General features: G+C 36.9%; 1 protein-coding gene across 4 annotated transcripts in view; it reads left to right on the top strand.

Annotated features, from left to right (window-relative positions):
• Positions 1 to 18,418, top strand: part of Ube2v2 (ubiquitin conjugating enzyme E2 V2) — a 28,198-nt gene extending 9,780 nt beyond the window's left edge. For 2 of the 4 annotated variants that reach the window (XM_055599153.1, XM_055599154.1), the window contains 3 exons: positions 2,649 to 2,797; positions 5,555 to 5,680; positions 17,549 to 18,418. In XM_055599153.1, coding sequence (XP_055455128.1) covers positions 2,649 to 2,797; positions 5,555 to 5,680; positions 17,549 to 17,695 — 422 coding nt within the window. In that variant the 3' untranslated portion in view covers positions 17,696 to 18,418. Of the gene's footprint in view, positions 1 to 1,899; positions 2,039 to 2,648; positions 2,798 to 5,554; positions 5,681 to 17,548 lie in introns of those variants that run through there. The other 2 variants (XM_055599151.1, XM_055599152.1) reach the window with 2 other exon arrangements.
• Positions 18,419 to 19,241: the final 823 nt, after the last annotated feature.

Raw genomic sequence — 19,241 nt, 5'->3', positions numbered from 1 at the left:
TTGGTGTTTTTTATTTGAAGGAATCCACTACCCAATTTTATCATTGAGTTTTAAGATCTTAGGGAAAGGCATTTCGTCCCTGGATGCTCAGTCTCAGAAGCGCTTGACTTAGGTTGGTTTACAGATAGGAGAAAAGAATAAATGCATTGTTTTAAGTTCAGCAAGTTTTTAACTGTTTACCTATTTTGTTATCATTTCATGTGGTATTGGGTCTATGCCAGTGATTTAAGAAAGAGAAAGTAAATTGCTCAAGTACAGTCTTACATGGTGATATTTTACTGCTTTTAATGTACCATTCTGACAAATTCATTAGCATAACCAAGGCTTATTTCCCCTTTATCTAGTGGTATTAATATGTAGCAAATAGATTTGTGAATGAATAATCGGTATAATTTTAGGGTGGTGGTCAGAGTCCTTGTGGTTGTCACATAAAGATTAACCATTGTGTGATTAAGTCTTCTATCCATATAGTAATATATTATCTGTGCCATAGTAGAGTATACATTGTATATTATCTAAATTGGAGGGCTTTTAACATGTGGTTGAAGTTATAGTTCGGATGCTTCAAATGTTCAGAGTTTGATTTAAATTTTGTTTTTTCATTTTGTCTAGTTCAATCCTGTCACATTTTAGTGTCTGGCATATGTGTCTTAAAGTTTAATTGTAGTACTTTATTTGAACTCTTATGTAGCTGATGCTGTTTTAGACCAAGAAAGAGGTATTCTACTAAGAGGGGTATTCTTTAGGGGGGGAATGTGTTAGATTTAAAATCCTGTATTAAAATGTTTCTCTTCGACTGGAGAGATGGCTCAATGGTTAAGAGTGTGTTTGCTCTTCCAGAGGTCCTGAGTTCAATTCCCAGCAAACACATGGTGGCTCACAATAATCTATAATGTGATCTGATGCCCTCTTTTGGTATGCAGGTGTACATGCAGATGGAGCAGTCATATACATAAAAATAAGTCTTAAAAAATGGTTTATCTTCTCATCTGTGAATGAAACATGTTTTCAGTTTAAAATAATGAGTTCTAGGCTAGCTAGAGCTACATAGTGAAACCCTGTTTTAAAACAGGAAAACATAACAAAGTAAATATATTTTAAATATTAGATGTTTTTGAAATACTTATTTTGGAAACTAAAATTAAATTGCTGTTTATTTTATTTATTTATTTTTATTTTTTGAGACAGCATTTGTCTGTAGCTTTGGCTGTCCTAGACTCACTTTGTAGACCAGGCTAGCCTCGAACTCACAGAGATCCGCCTGTCTCTGCCTCCTGAGTGCTGAATTACAGGCATGTGCCACCACACCTGTCTTGCTGTTTATTTTTAAATTGCCTTATTTGAATTGTTTGTTATTAAATTGTTCATCATTTTAGCAAGATAATCTTATCTGCTGTTTTTTTACTCTGTGAATTAATGAGAATAAAAATTTTACTATTAAACTAGAGTTTGTATAAATTGCTTCTGTAGATGATGGCTGCAATTTAATTGCAAAGTTTTTGTTTTCCAAAGCTTAACAGGGCTGGGAGCATAGCTCTGTGGCAAAGTGTTTGTGTGGGATGCTTGAGGCCCTAGGTTGAGTGATGGGGACTATCTGGCAGATGTAGAACTTCTTTGTTCAGGGACAGGAGACTTAACTACTGGGACCATGAGTGGTCAACCTCAGTATGCTAGAAAACCTTATCTTTTGTTATATTTCTAAGATTGAATGAAATTCTCATCAAGAATAATTGGAGTGTGTATGCCATTTGCTAATTGAGCTGTCTTGTTTTGCCCATTACTCTTATGTCAGAGTTCTTAGCTAAGAACCTCAGCTAGGGGAAAATGTTCATTTTATGATTTCCTCGTGATTAATATATGTATAAAACCAAGAAGGAATTTACATGTTCAGTACTGTTGGTTATGTTTGACACAATGTTTTGTAGTGGCATTTTGATTATTTGTTCTTTTTTTCGAGACAGGGTTTCTCTGTGTGGACCAGGCTGGCCTCGAACTCAGAGATGTACCTGTCTCTGCCTCCTGGGTGCTGGGATTAAAGGTATGTGCTGCTACCATTCAGCTTAAAAAATAATTAAAAAATTTTTTTTATACAGTGTATTTTGATCATATACTTTCTTCTTCTCCGTAAACCCTTCCCATATCCTTTCAACCCCCATCTGTTGTCATGGTTTCTGTGTGTGTGTATGAAAAAAAATGAAAAATCAGAAAAACTAAGACAAAAAGTAATAAAATGAAACAAAAAGCTCATCCACACACAAAAATGGAGTCTGTGTTGTGTCAGCCTACTACTCCTGGGCATGGTGACTGCCCTGGAGTATGATTGATGTATACTGTTACACTCCATTAGAGAATTCTGACACATAGGAACTCACACAGACTGGCAGCATGGGCAAGACCTGTTCAAGTTCAAACCAAACAAAACCCCATCGTGGAGAAAGGGAAGTGGTCACAAAGTCCCACCTAACCAAGAAGCCATTTGTAATTGATATATGCTTGTATTTTCATTTTGAGGGATTGTTAAGTCAGATATTTTTTGAGGCCTTTAGGTGGAATAATTTGTGAAAACTTATCTATACATGGCTTAATTTAAACATGAATTTCTTAAGAATTATGAGATTTTTACATTTACACTGACTTTTTTTGTATAGGCGTTAAAGTTCCTCGTAATTTTCGCTTGTTGGAAGAACTTGAAGAAGGACAGAAAGGAGTAGGTGATGGTACGGTTAGCTGGGGCCTTGAAGATGATGAAGACATGACACTTACAAGGTGGACAGGAATGATTATTGGGCCACCAAGGGTCAGTGCTATAAATTGTACATGTTTACTGTTAATATTTATTGTTTATTTTGAGTGAACATTTAATTTTATTGATACTGAAAGACAATATAACTTTTGACAGAAAGAATTTCTTCATTTTTATCTATTCTATGTACATTTATTTATTGATGTCTCCTGGGTGAAGTGTATTATCTTGATTATCAGGAGGACTGGGGTGGAGGAGGAGTGGCGTGGTTGTTACCCTCAAAGTGTTGTGTTTTAGTAAAGAAGCAATAAAAATCATTCCAAGTGCTAGATTCTAATATGGCTGAGCAAGCTCACCATATTTCTTCTACCTGGAGTAAATTAAGGAATGTTGAGCATCGGAGGAGTTGCCTTTGGCAGGGACCATAAAGGACTATTGAGTGGTAAAATTTCTGAAGGTGGAGATGGGGATAGAGAACATTCCCTATCAGAAAGGAAGAGAAGTGAGGATATGGAAGGTATATTTGGGAAGAGTTCTATCATACGTTACCTGCTCTCTTATGTAACTGAAGATGACACGTTGCGTTGACAAGTAATATTTCACAGTGCTGGGATCCTGTAGGTCTTAGTGCCCTGATTTATAAAGTATAGTAGCAAATAATACTCTTCTAGAGGTAGTTCAGTGGTAGAACATAGGAAATTAGTATGCATATCACATGGAGTTTTCAACAACAGTACAAAAAAAAAAAATAGGACTCTCTCACACCTCCTGAGACAGGATTTCTCTTTGTAGCCCTGGATGTTCTGGAACTCACTCTGTAGACCAGGCTGGTCTCGAATTCATATAGATGAACCTGTCTCTGCCTCCTGAATGCTGGGATTAAAGCATGCATTACCACTGTCTGGCTAAGGTTCTTAAATATTTTCCAGTGTTACTATTGACCTCTTGTGCATTTGTTCTTAGGTCTTTCACAGGTTTGTGTGAAGTTATTTTTTTCTCTGATGGAGAAACTTTGTCCAGTGCATTTTTTATTCAATGCTCTTATGCAGTGCGTTAACATAGGTATTATTTAATGTTTGTGACTTCATGAGAAAATATAAATTTGAAGGATTTGTTTTCTTGCTTATTGTGGTACTTGGGGTTAAATCTAAGGCATTGCACACACTGGACAAGTTTTCCACTCCTGAGCTATATCTGCAGACTCTTACTTTTATTCTGAGATACAGTCTCAGAATCCTCCAGGCTGTCTGTGAACTCAGTGTAGGCTAAGTAGATTTTGTGCTTTAATCACGTTAGTTTAGCCTTCTGAGTAGTTTAGAATTATGGCCTCAGGCATGAGGTCTGGTATTTTCTTTCTTACCTTCTGATAAAAGAATTTTACTTGTTCTGTTTTGGTAGAATGTAGTTTTTTTTTTTTTTTTTCCTGGTTATTAAAAAAAAATGTTTCATATGATTAGCAGTGTTACATGCGTAAGTGTATTTTATGGCATTTGCTGGTGTTCTCTTTGCAGTCCTTTTATACCAACTCTGTAAAGAGTACACAGCTTAAAGACTTCATGTACACTCTTTCTGATTTCTCCTGCTCAGGTTCTTCCATAAGACACTTGAGAAAGCAAATAGATTTCTGGTTAAAAGACTATAACTTGGTGTTTGTGATGAAAACTCTGGTTTTTCATTGCCTGTAAACATTATGATGATAATCTACCTAAAAAATTTAAAAGCAATTGGTTTTAACATTCTGGCATAGAATGTTTTGAAGATTTAAGTAAAAACTTGGTAAAGTATAAATTTGAAATTATTTACATTGGATTTTTCTCCAGCCAGTGCTCTCAGTAGTCTTTGTATTTGAAGAATGTGACTAAGCTTATCAGTGGTCCTGCAGGCAGACTCTTAGCAAAGCTCCCAATGAGGAGGAAGTGTTACAGCCCCTACTTTGTTTCTCAGAATTTGTGTCCCCAGTGGGATTCATAAGCTACTTGCATTTCCTGGTATCATTCCTTGCCCAGTTGGAGCTGAAGGCTATTTCTGTAGTTTCTGTCTCCTAGCTCACTGAGACACAGGCAAAGCAATGCCATGGCCTTCTCCTCCATGGGTCATTGCATTGGCTACCTTACAAGGTTTATGGCTGAGGTGTATAATACACACTTATTTCATTAGAGTTTTTCATGACAAGGTAGGCTTTGTAATGAACTTTACACTGGTTGGTTAAGATTGTACAATCTGGAGCATGTTTGCATAGAGGGAGCCTGATCCAATAGTATTAAACAGGTGGGGAGTACTGAACAAGGCCCGTTAGGTTCTTCTGTATCCCTGTCTTTTCAGAGATGAAAATTTTTCTTGTTTTCTGGCTATAGGATATGAGGTTTAACGGCCTACTTTAGGGTATGCCTGCCAGGTTTTGTGACGTGATTTGGAGGAGAAGAGAAGGACCTACTTCTGTTTGTTTTGTTCTGGAAGGTGAAAACCTTTATTATGTGTGATACAAGCCACACACTTTTCAGTATATCTTTTTTTTTAAGGCAAAATCTAAATTTAAGGTTTTTTTTTTTCTAATTTGTTATAGACACCATTTGTGTTTCAAAAAGTAAGTTGATTATTCTGATTCTGTTTTGTAGAACTATTTTAGTTTCATCTTTAAGTATTCTTGGTGCATTTTTCCTAACAAAGTTCAAGTAACTTTGTACAGAAGTTTATACACAATCACAAACATCATCGTAACAAGTATATTCATATTATATTCTTTTTATTGACAGTTGGGCAGTATTTTAGTTTTGTCATTATGATCATCCCTTCTTTTCCCTATCCTTCCAGACAAACTATGAAAACAGAATATATAGCCTGAAAGTAGAATGTGGATCTAAATACCCAGAAGCTCCTCCATCAGTTAGATTTGTAACAAAAATTAATATGAATGGAATCAATAATTCCAGTGGAATGGTAAGTTATGATAATAACTTTATTTTTATATAGCATATAATCTATAGTAGGAGTTTTGAAAGGTTTTGTTCAGCTAAAAGAGTAAAGTAGTTTGTTACTCAAAAGGGTAGAGGCAGGATCATTGGGAGTTTGAGGCTAGCCTGGCCCTGACACAAGAAAGATAAAGTCCTAGGTTACTTTTTGTTTCCTTCCCCTCTTCCCATCTCCTTTAAGATATAATGTCACACTGTAGCTAGTTCCAGGCTAGCCTTGAACTTGAATCAGTCCTTCTGCTTCAGCCTTCTGAGTGCTGGGAATATAGGCATTAAACCACCAGTCCTTTCCTTAAAATCTTCCGGTATCTACAGGTTATGGTAACACTTTTCTTAGAATTTTATTAATTGCACCAACAATCTTAATGTGAATAAATCTTTGTTTGATGAATAAATCCATGGGCAGTGGTGGCACACTCAAGAGGCAGAGATAGGCAGATCTCCATGAGTTCAATGCCAGCCTGGTCTATAGACTGAGGTCTAGGTACACAAAGAACCTTGTATCAAACAACAACAACAAACCAAAAATTAATTTTTAGGTTAAGGTATTTTCTTTTTTGAGAAGGAATGAATACTTATTAAGAATATTTTTTTTGAGGAACAAGTATTTGAATATTCATGGCTGAACATGAATTAAAAATTTAAGGACATACCAAAGAGAGTAAGCTGTCTGTACCCATGTAAGTTAGTAGGATAGCTGTATTTCCTTCCTTCCTCCCTCCTCCTCTTCCTACCTTCTAAACAATTTGTTTTTAAAATTTTATGTGCATTAGTGGTTTTGCTTGCATATATGTCTGTGTAATGGTGTCAGATCTGGATCTGGAGTTATAGACAGTTGTGAGCTGCCGTGCGGTTGCTGGGAATTGAACTCAGGTCCACTGAGCCATCTCTCCAGCCTCAGGCTAGCTGAATTTCTAATGTCAGGAGATTTTTCCTAGGTTCATAGGACTTTGGAAACTTGTGCCCTTTTTTTTTTTTTTTTTTTTTTGAGACAGGGTTTCTCTGTAGCCTTGGCTGTCCTGGACTCACTATGTAAACCGGGCTGGCCTTGAACTCACAGTGGTCTGCCTGCCTTTGCCTACCAAGCACTGGGGACTTATGTTCTTAAGGTGCCATGTTGAGCGCATACTCATTGCAGAATATATGTTAGGGAGCAAAATAGCATTCGCACAATAGGATAAACTTTATCCCCCACCAGGAAGTAAGACTGTCCACATTCTTGACCCTTTGTATTCTTGTTTACCTCCTCTGTGTCTGTATTCCCTCTTCCTACCAATATTTTCATGCTAATAATACTTTATGTATGTATGTATGTATGTATGTATGTATGTATGTATGTATGTATGCATTCTCCCTTCTGTTCTCTTTTCTTCTCTTTTTAAAAGCCACAAGTTTATGCTAATAATGTTAGAAACAAAGAGCAGTTTTGGTTTTGCACAAAGGAACATGTAAATAAAGCAAAAGTAGATGGGCATGGCCATTCTTTATGCACAGATGGTGCACCAGAACCCAACTCTTGCTAGAAAACACACGTAGGCAAGATGTTTTCTATCTTTTGTTCTTGACATGGATGGTCTTATCCCATTGGTGGGCGACCAGCTCCACATCTGAGATTGGCTGATTGGCACAAAGGGAGGCTCAGGAAATAATCCTTGTTGAGACTACCTTTCGAGTCTGACTGGTACTACCGTTGTGCCATTAGTTCTGCTTGGGAAGAAAACGGTTTAATTTCATTTTTTTAAAAATTTTTTATTAATTACACTTTATTCATTTTGTATCCCCCATAAGCTCCACCCTCCTCCCTTCCCGATCCCACCCTCCCTCTCCTTTCTGCATGCATGCCCCTCCCCGAGGCCACTGATAGGGGAGGTTCTCCTCTTCTTTCTGATCTTAGTCTATCAGTTCTCATCACTTACAGGAAACAACAGTTCATCACTGAGAGAAATCAGGGCAAGAGTTCAAGGTAAGAACTGGAGTAGAAACATGGAAGAACACTGCTTACTGGCTTGTTCTTCTCACTTGCCCAAGGATAGCACTGTACATGGTATGACAGGCTCTTCTTTGTCAATTAGCAGTTGAGAAAATGCACTCAAGGACTTGTCTGCAAGCCAGTCTGATGGATGCAGTTCCTCAGTTGAGGTTTCCCCTTCTCAGATGTCTCTGGTTTACAAAAACTAACCAGCACAAATTGTGTGTGAAAGTGCAGGTGTTTTCTTGTGGAAGCCAGAGGACACCTTTCTGGGAGTCAGTTCTCTCCCTCTATGTGGGATCCTCTACTAGATTACCCAAATTTCCAGCTTCCTACAGTCTTTACAAAGCAAGTCGCTAGGATAATACCATTATTTTGTTTCAATTAAAAAAACATTTTAAAATTGAAATTGTGACTTTTTCTTAAAGTGGGTGCCTAGAGGTTGCAGTGAAGTAGAGCATAAATAAGGATAAAATCTAAATTGTATTGTATCATTTGTGCTTTAAAGTCCTTTAGCTTTGGCCCCATGTAACATTTTCTTGAATTTAGTAGGTGTCTTTTCTGTTAATGCTACTGTGCTATTACTGTGCAAATCTACATGTATGTACATGTGTCTCACTTTGTATGTTGTCATGAGCATGCCAATTTGAGATTCTTCGTATTGAACTATAAAAATTACATTCCTCATTTTCAGTGTTAAAATTCTATGTGCCACTTGCTGAGCAGTTATGTTATTTTAAGTTTTCACTGAAAAGTTTGCTGCACATGGACCTATGTCACAGTCAGAGGACAGCTAAAAGGAGTCAGTTTTCTTTTTTTATCATGTAGCTTCGTGCAGTCAAACTCAGGGTGGCAGATTTGGGCAATGAGTACCCTGTAATGATTATTTTTACACAGTAATGTACCCTAAGGCTGTGCTGCTTAGCATGATGTTCATTTGTTTACGAAATTGCTTCTAATCTGTTACGGATTTGTACTTCTATAAAACATTATAAAATTACTAGAAAAATGAAATAGAAAGATAGGCAAAATACTAGTTCAAGTCATAAAATTTGGGTGTTGGTCTAATTTTCTGTAAGCATGAGATGTGACTGACATTGCCTCTGTGGATCTGCTTTTAATGGCAGTGGCTCTAAAGCATATTCTATGTCCTAAGAAAAACTCCCTTTTACTCTCAGTTTCATTTACTAAGCTCAGATAGCAAGTGGCTATCGACCTTTAGCCAGTTTTGGAAATCTTGCCTTTTGATCCATGTTATTGTTTCAATTTTAAAAAGTTTCTATGAAGAAACTTACAAAAATAATAATAATGAAGAGAAAACTTGCACACTCTTCCCAGTGGTTCAGAGTGTGGCTAAATAATTAGAATTATTCGGGAGATATTTGAAGTTGGAGCAAAGGAAATGAAAGAAAATGGAAGGAGTTGGCCACTTAAGTCACTGAGAATGCATCAGAGCATTTGTATAAATAAAAACTTTATTAGGTGTGTATATGGGCGCATTGAAGTATTCTCATAAAGATGGGAGAGATGAAACGTTATAAATATAATAAGTTTTCAGTGTTTAGCAGTAAAGACTAATATTCAGTGTTTCTTACACTAGAATTTAATCCCAAGTTTTCTCCAGGAGCAGCCTCTTAAAAAATTGAGCATTTCAATTTTTTTTGAATCAATTAATCAACATCTGTCTGTCTGTCTGTCTATCTTTCTGGTTTTTGAAGCAGGTTTCTCTGTATAGCAGAGCCCTGCCTACCCTGGCCCTCACAGAGTGCCTGCCTATGCATATTTAGTATTGAGATTATAGGCGTGTACCACCATCCCTGGCTGAACATCTCAATTTTTACATTGAGAATTCCTTTTCTACTAAGTAATTTTTTGATTTTTCAAGACAGAGTATTTTTCTTATTAAATCTTTATTTTTTTATATTAATTACAGTTTATTTACTTTGTATCCTAGCTGTAGCCCCCTCTCTCATTCCCTTCTAATCCCACCCTCCCTCCCTCATCTCCTCCCTCTTCTCCTCCCTGCCCCTTTCTAAGTCCGCTGATAGGGGAGGTCTTTCTCCCCTTCCATCTGACCCTAGTTTATCAGGTCTCATCAGGACTGGCTGCAATGTTCTTCTCTGTGGCCTAGCAAGACTGCTGCTTCCTCGGGAGCGGGGAAGGTCAAAGAGCCAGCCACTGAGTTCATGTCAGAGACAGTCCCTGTTCCCTTTACTAGGGAACCCACTTGGATACTGAGCTGCTATGGGCTATGTCCAAGCAGAAGTTCTAGGTTATATCCATGCATGGTCCTTGGTTGGAGTTATCAGTCTCAGAAAAGACCCCTGTGCCCAGATATATTTGGTCCTTGTGGAGCTCCTGTCTTCTCCAGGTCTTACTAACTCCTCCTTCTTTAATATGATTCCCTGCACTCTGCCCAAGGTTTGGTTATGAGTCTCAGCATCTGCTTTGATACACTGCTAAGTAGAGTCTTTCAGAGGCCCTCTATGGTAGGCTCCTGTCCTGTTTCTTGTTTTCTCCTACTTCCATTGTCCATCAAGACAGGGGATCTTTGTGTAACTTTGACTCTTCTGGACTCACTTTGTAGACCAGGCTGGTTTTGAACTCAAAGAAATCTGCCTGCTGTTGCCTCTCCAAGTGCTGGGATTACAGGTATGTGCCACCGCACCTGGCTCCATACAAAGTAATTTTAATAAAAACTCAGTTGAATTTAAACAAAAAACACTGGATATTTTATTTTCATTTCTAACAGTTAAAAAATATAAACACAGGCAAAAATTTATTAATAATCTAAGAGACATTTCTGTTTTCTCCTGCTGTCAATTTGAATTGTTTAGAATTTGTTTGAATAGGGGAATGGAGGGATAGGCAGTGAGATAGCTCAGTAGCTAAAAGCACTTGCTGTACAGTCCTGATAATCAGAGTTTGAGCCCTCAAATCCACAGTAAAAACAATGCCCATTGTGGTGGCCATTGTACCCATAATCCCAGCACTCCTAAGGCGTGGTACACCACTCCCTCTCCCAAAACCAAAAACTTTCCTTTTGGGAAGGAAGGAGACCACTAGGAGGGGGAATGGTGAATTAGTTGACTCTGCTCATTATAGAAATGAGATGGTCTCAGCAGGAGAAAAGTTTGAGGCTATGAAAGCAAGGTGGCAGTTGTATTGGGGAAGAGATGAACAAGGTTCCTGTTCCATGAGGTTGCAAATGTGACAAAATGTACTTAAGGAGAAAAAGTAATAGAATGGATTAGAATATATGTCATAGGAGAGGCCATGCCTAATGTGCTTTGAATTCAGAATGTGCTGCTGAGTGAATTTTTCCTTTGTGAAAGTCACTCCAGAGTTGGTTCACCTTAACCTAGATCTCAGGCAATATAGAGGATTCCTAAGTTCTCCATTGGGAATACTTGCTAAATAAGGTAGTCTCTGGACAGAAACAAACAAAACAAAACAGAGCAAAGAATTGAAAGTTACATATAAGCTGGAAGAATAAAGCTGAATAGTTAAGCAACAGTCAAGAAAATTCATTACTTCTGAATTTTTCTATTCAGACCACCAGGGAGTTTCAGTCTTCAAGAGACACAGTGTAAGGGGTTATAGAGATTGATGGCTCCATAATTAAGAGCTTTGTCTCAGTTTTTTATTGCTCTGATGAAACACTGAGCTCTGAGAAACTCTAAGCAACTAGGGAGAAAGGGCTTATTTCAGCTTACAGTTTCACATCACAGTCTATCACTGAGAGAATTTAAAGTAGGGTCTCAAACAGGGCAGGAAGCTGGAGGCAGGAGCTAATACAGAGGCTGTGGAGGAGCGCTTTTTACTGGCTTGCTTCTTAGCCTGCTTTCTTATTTCAACCAGGACAATCAGCCCAGGGGTGGTTCTACCCATAGTGAATTGGGCCATTCCACATCAATCTAGAAAATGTTCCATAGGTGTGCCTAAAGGCCAAGCCTATGGGCGGGTTTTCTTCTCTGATGATCTGAGCTCCTGTCAAGTTGACAGAAAAATGAGCCAACATAAGCAGGCATTGCTTTTCCAGAGGACGTACTCAACAACCACCTGTCCTTTCAGTTCCAGAGGATCTGATACCCTCTTCTGGACTACAAGGACACTTGCATTAATATGCATGTATTCATGTGTGCACGCTCTTACATACACAATTTAAAAAGTAAAAATAATTTTTAAAAACATCTTTTTTTTTGTTGTGTTTGTGTGACCATGTATGTTCGCAGCAGCAGAGGTTGCTATCCAATGTCATCTTTAATTGTTCTGAACCTTTTACTGAACCAGGGGTTTGCTGATTTGGCTTTGGGTTTGCTGATTTCAACCCTCACTTGATCCTCATGGTGGGATACAGGTACATGCTGCTTTTCCTCGCTTTTTAAACTGGGTGTTAGGGATTGAACTCAGCTCCTTGAGTTTGTAGGATAAGCAGTTTACTGATTGAGACATCTTTCCAGTATGAAACCTGCATTCTTGACTGTGTCAGAGTTCTCTGGATGAGTCAATGTGTAGCACAGTTCATTAAGAAAGATTTTAATGCAGTCAAGCATCCATGTTAAGGGAAGGAGAAGGACATTTAAGAAAAGGACAGTTTTGTACATCCAAGTGGCAAGAATGTCATATAGTTATTTCTTTACAGCATCTTAATATACATGGCTTTGAATCTTTTCATAATCTTGTAGTTCTTTCTGTTTTTTTTTTTTTTTCCTTTTAATGTTTTTAGGTAGCCCTTACTTGTTCACCATTGCTCTACCCATTGGTCCCCTTCTTTCCCAAAGTCCTCCTTCCTGTTTATTTATTTTTATACCATAGAAGATATTTTAATTATTTTTAACTGGTCGTATAACATTGTATTGGGTAAAATAAATTTGTATTAAGATAATCACATTTTGGGGCCTTTTTTTTTTTTTTCAAAAAATTTTCATTTATATCTATATAGTTCTTTTTTTTGTTTTGTTTTGTTTTTCCTGGAAAACTCTTAGGGAATATTTAAAATCTTTACTATGTTCTGCTACATTGTTCTTCAGAAATCAGATGGCAATACTGCAGGTTTTGTTTACTGAACATTTAGGCTTGTTACATCAAGCCTTACTATGTTACATGTAAGAAGTGCAGCTCAAGTGAGGAATCTGCTCATGTTCATAGCTATTACTTAAAACTCCACAACCTGCTTAGGAGAGTGGATAGGCCTTATGTCAGGGCTATTCCATGGCAAGCCTTTGTGTCAGCTCAGCAGGCTGGAGCTAAGCAACGGTGGTCATCACCCTGCCTAGAAACCAGCAGCTGGCCATCCTTATCTTTTTTTTTAATGTTCCTAGTATCTTAAAACTTACTTGTATGCATGTATTAGGGCTCTCTATGAAGGAGCAGCACTTATAGCATCTATTTCTCTTTCTTTTGTGTGTATGTGTGTGTGTGTGTGATTTACTAAATGGTTTATTTGTGGTAGTCCAGCAATGGCTGTGGTAGTCCATGAAATTGGATGTCCGAGCAGCTGCAGTCACAAGCTTGATGTACTTGCTAGCAAGAGTGAGGCTTAAACCAATGGCTTCTTTCTTTTTTATTCCCTTACCTTTATGTGAGATACCACCAGAAGGGATGGCACAGCAGGTGGCTCTTCTCACCTCAAGGGAGGTGGTCATGAGCTGCCTTCTGGGTGCTAGGGACCAAATTCAGATCCTCTGAAAAAGTAGCAAGGTCTGTGAAGCTCTCACTCAGTTCATGATCCACCACTATGACCTGAATGTAGTGTGAGTAGTGTTTCTGGGGGAGTACACCTAGCAGTGGAGTATGTACTAAGCTGTAAGGCCTATGTATAGAGTTGTGTCAGTGTCTGTTCCACTAATTGGGTATGAGAGTATCTCATCAATATATTTTCTCAGTAATTCTTTATATTGTCATTTGCGATTTGAAAACAGAAAAGCAAATATTGATTTAATTCTAGGAATATAGAAATGAGCTTAGAGTAAGATAAATGTTGGATTCAGAGTGTTATTCTTCATTGATATTGAAGAACTTGGAATTTTTTGTTTGTTTTTTGAGATGATGTCTTGCTTTGTAATCCAGGCCAAGTTGGAACTTGGGATGTACCACTATAATTGGCTGGATAGTTACTTTTATAACTGATGAATAGAATTTCATATTGACTGCATGAGGATAGTTTTATATATTTTGAGCCTAATACATACACAAGTAGTCATGGTAGGTGTTTTAGTAATTGTGTTTTTTGTTTATTTGGTAAACCTTCCTTGTTTGTAGTTAGATGGTAGAGTATATATTACAGAACTTCATGCTGTGAGGGCTTGAGTGTTGGAAGCTATTTTATTTTATAGACTGATAAGGTGCAGATTTTGATATGATGGGATATTTTCTCATAATCTCTTTACTTCTTATCCTTCAGTATAACTGAATGCTCAATGTGGTGCAGATTCAGTTTAAGTTCACTCATGGCCAAAATGGTTAAATGCCTTGTAGAGCCTTGGTTTCTTAAAGCCTTTTGAGTCTGTTGCCATGAAACTATGTACAATTTCTTACCATAAAGACCTGGACAGTTAGCAAAAAAAAACGGTTCATGATGTCTGTTTAAGAAGCAAGAGAATGAAAGCGGACAAAAACAAGACAGACTTGTCCTAGGGTTTTTACTGCTGTGGTCAAACACTGTGAATAAGTGTAAATAAGTTCACTTACTCTTCCATATAACAGATAATCATCAAGGATTTACAGAGCAGGAAACTGGAGGCAAGAGCTGATGCAGAGGCCATGGAGGAGTGCTGCTTACTGGCTTGCTTCACATGACTTGCTCACTCTTGCTTTCTTACGGAACCCAGGACTACCAGACCAGGGCTGGTACTGCCAACAGTGAACTGGGCCCTTCCCCATCAATCATTAAGAAAATGTCCTATAGGCTTGCCTACAGCCCAATCTTTAGAAACATTTTTTTTTTGTTTTGTTTTTTGATGCTTCTTCCTTCCAGATAACTGTATAGCTGTGTTAAGTTGACATAAAAACACAAGACCCTAGAAAGTGACATTTAAACACTGTGTACATTAGAAGCTAGTTGCATACAGAAGTGACAATAAGAGCAGGAGATAAACTGGGGATGGGAATAGGTTTATGACCTAGATTCTGGTGATGATTTCAGATGGTTTATACTTAATCTCCAACTATATTGAAGTATACACATTAGTTATATGTAGCCCTATCTAAAACTTTTAAAATAAATGTTTTAAGTTGAATTAATTTGTGTATGTATACATATGTATGTATGTGGTTTATTTGTACCCATATCACAGCACACATGTGGGGGTCAGGGGATAGATTTCAGGGGTTGAGTCTCTGTTTTTATCATGTAAATAATGGAGATTGAGTCTAGGGCAGACGGTGCCTTTATTCACTGAGCCATCTTGCCATCTCCAAGGAGCTCTTAATAAAAAGAAATTAGGCCTGTCCATATATAAATGAAGGGCTTCAGTTTAGGAGCCGTTGATCTTTGAGAGACATCTTACCAGCTACCTGTTTGCATCTACTTTAGTGTATACATTATAATTTTGTTATTAACTTTTTATTATTTAGTTTTAAGAGTACTTTATATACTGGAGAAGTGCTCTGTATCATACTTGTTACTTTATTGATGGTGTGGTTTATGGTGCAGTTGTTTTAAATTTGTTGGCTGTGTTTTGAGGCAGGACATTCTTGTATTGCCCAAGATGATCTTAAACTCCTAGCTCAAGTGATTCTTCTGCCTCACCCTCTCAGTAGTTAGGACTACGGGAATGTGTCATCATAGACTGGCCAAACATTTCTAATTTTGATGAAGTCTGTTATTTCTTTTGTTAAGTGTGCTTTAGGTATTAATGTCTGAGAAACTACTGTCAAAAATTATATTATGAAAGTTGTGAAAGTTGACTACCATATATTTTCCTATCAGTTTTCTGGTTTTAATACTTGTGATCTATGTCGTATTTTGAATTTTTGCTTATATAAATATTCTGGACTTCCACTTTGTATTTATCTTTCTGCAAACAGCACTGTAACTTTGTAACATTTTGAAATAAGAACTTTTCTTTTTCATATTTTTGGCATTCTAATATACATTTTAGGATTAGCTTGTTCATTTCTAGGACAAAAAAATATTTTAAAGGAAATTGGGAAAATTTGTTTTTTGAGGGTCTTAAAATATAGCCCTAGGCTCTTCTGAGTGCTGAGGATTGCAGAAGTGGGCTACCGTGCCTGACAGGTTGGAATTTTGATAAGCATTTATTTGCATCTATAGATCAACTTGAAGAGTATTGTCATGTTCAAGGTATTAACTTTCTAATCTGTGTACACTTATTTAGGTCTTTCCAATTTTATCAATAGTATTTCAGTTCCTGGTATGTAGGTCGTATTAATTTTGATCCTATTATTGTAAATAGCATTGTTATTATTTTTTTCTCATTAGTTACATTTTGTTAACTCTGTATCTCAGTTGTATCCCGCTCCCTCATTCCCTCCCCAATCCCACCCTCCCTCCCTCATGTCCTCCCGCCCCTTTCCAAGTCCGCTGATAGGGGAGAACCTCTTCCCCTTTCATCTGACCCTGTTTTATCAGGTATCTTCAGGACTGGCTGCAAAGTAGCATTATTTTCTTAATTGTAGTTTTCAGATTCATTGCAAGTGTACGAGATGCAACTGTTTTGTTTTTTTAACATGGATACTATGAACCTACTAGCTTTAGTAGTTCCCCCCCACTTTCTCCCTCTTTCCCTCTTCCTCTCTCCTCCTTTCCTGCCTCCCACCACTATCTTCTTCTTCTTCTCTACCCTCTTGCCATCTGCCCTTCCTGTCCTTCTCCCCATGTTTTTGAGACAGGATCCCACTATATATTCTTGTCTGGCCTGGAACTCACAGTATAGGCTGGCCATGCTAACTTCTAACTCATGTCTCTGCCCCTGAATTTTCGGATTAAGATGTGTATGCAGCACCCTTCCTGGCCTCCAGTAATTTCTTTAGTACCGTTCTTACAGTTGTCTGTTAAAAGCTGTACGATATTATGTCATCTTATACACAGTTTTAATGTACAATTACATAAACTACTTCTATCGGTAGAAGTAGTTTAACCTTTTTTTCCCTCCTTGTTGAAAATAGAAAGCAGTGTTCTGACTAATGTTAGTAATCTAAAGTTTGTCTTAAATCAGTAACCTTATACTCATATTTTAATTATTAAGAAGCACTTATAAATGTTTACAAAATAGTTATTTAATGTTTATATGCATGTAATAATTCTGGTAACAAGATTGCTGCATGTTTATTTTGAAATACAGAAAATACTTAATAATTTAGAATTTGTTAATAATTTGCTAAGGAATATTTTAAAAAAATGCATAAAGTTAAAATACATGAACTCTGAACCTTAATGTTAAAATATACATTTTTAAAATATTTATTTAATGTATATGAGTGCCCTATCTACACATACACCTGCATGCCAAAAGAGAGCATCAGATCATGTTATAGATGGTGTGAACCACCGTGTGGTTGCTGGGAACTAAACTCTGGATCTCTGTAAGAGCAGCCAGTACTCTTAACTGCTGAGCCATCTCACCAACCCTAAAATACACATTTTAAAATCTATAATTTCATAGTATAGTGTTCTTGTTAAAGTATATTTAAAATATTGGTATATAGTGCATTATCATTATTAATAATACTATTAATTATGTTTTCTTTTAAGACAAGGTTTCCATATCTAGCCCAGGCTAGCTCAAACTTGAAATCCTCTTTTCTCTGTTGGGATTCCAGGTGTGCTCTACCATGTCTAGCTATGGTTCTGCAATACTGTACACTTGGTAGTTAATTGTCTTTCTTTTCCTCCTCTCTCAGGTGGATGCACGGAGCATACCAGTATTAGCAAAATGGCAAAACTCCTATAGCATTAAAGTTGTACTTCAAGAGCTAAGACGCCTAATGATGTCCAAAGAAAATATGAAGCTTCCACAGCCACCAGAAGGACAGACATACAACAACTAATAGTGGATCTCAAACTTGTCTTAAATCAACAACCTTCTACTCATGTTAATGTTTTGATTAAGTATCACCATGCAAAATACCCACACATTAAGTAAAAGAATTTCAGCTGGTAAACATGACCTGGACAGTTGTAAGAATATATTTAATATATGTACACCTATTATGTTTTCAGGTAACAAGTGCAGCACCATTTTTTCTTTCTCTACCTAAAGCACTGTCATTTAAACATGACACTGAAATATTCAAATTGAATTCAGGTTTTCAAGACAGAAGCATGGCAAAGGAGTGTCAGATGGCCATGGACACCTTTGTTGTTCTGAAAAGTAAAGTCTCAAGAAGGAAGAACAGAAATGGCATGCTTTATCCGTCATACTTAGAGCTGCAGTTGGAATTGTTTAAAGTAACAGGTGTAATGAATAATCACAAATTGTGTCAATTCTTGAAGCGGTGTGGGTGCTGACTACTACTATCAAAAATAGGTTCAGGGTTGCTTTGATACCTGTATTTATAAAAAGATGTTTGGGGGTATTGATGAATTTCTGTTAAGCTGTTCTCATTTATTACATGTAACAGACATGATAATTTGTTTACAGTCTTTGTGTAATAAAACATGCTTAGAAGTTTTAAGTGAAGTCAACGAAAAGGAAATAGGTGTATGTATATGTGATTTTGAGATTAAAATTAGACTTAAAATGTAAATAAAATACGAAATGTGTCCTCAGAGATTGTGCTATTTCTGTTAAATTGATATATGTAAAGTAGCCAAATGAAGGTGGCAAAAATTGGAGCTTATTAAGCGAGGCATGATGGTGGGAGGGCAGAAAGAATACAGATCTGGGGTCACCCTGGGCTGCACGTTAGACTGAATTTAAAACAAATAAAACTAAAAATACTGAGAGAACAGCACAGATTTTCATTGAAACACATCTTTTATTTTATTTTATGAGCTTGTGGTTCAAACTTATAGAGCATTTACTTTGACATTTTTTTTTAAGTTTAATTTCTTTGCACAAAGAAGAATCTCAGTTACTACACTTCAGATTCGATTTCATCATAGGTAATATTCAAAATCTTTGCATTTTAGCAATTTTTATAGTTACATACTGTAAATTATTCAAGTATTCACTCCTTTTTTGTGGCACCTTTCTTTTTCTATGAAGCTTTTAGTTAATTATATTGAATATATTGAAGACATTTCTTTCCCTATCTTTCAAATATTTTTCTTTGTTATTTTATTTGGGTGTGTATGTGCATATGTGTGTTCACCTGTGTGAAGGTCAGAGGATACTGTTGTGGAGTTGGTTCTCTCCTTCACTTTTTATATGTGTTCCTGGTATTGAACTCCAGTCATCATGCTTATGGACAAGTGCCTTCACTGCTGAGCCATCTCATTGCTTCTCTTCTTTACTTTTTAAGACCACCAGAAGTTAATTTTATGCATTCTACTCTACTTTCACTTTAACAAAAATGTGTCTGAAGTTGAAAATTCATTTTTATTCTTTTATCAAAGTGACAGTTTGATCGTCAAAATAAAAAATTAGATGTT

The sequence above is a fragment of the Psammomys obesus genome, unplaced genomic scaffold (genome assembly GCF_907164565.1).
Source record: "Psammomys obesus unplaced genomic scaffold, mPsaObe1.curated_primary_1811, whole genome shotgun sequence".
Lineage (NCBI taxonomy): Eukaryota > Metazoa > Chordata > Mammalia > Rodentia > Muridae > Psammomys > Psammomys obesus.
This window is presented reverse-complemented; position numbering and strand designations above follow the sequence as displayed.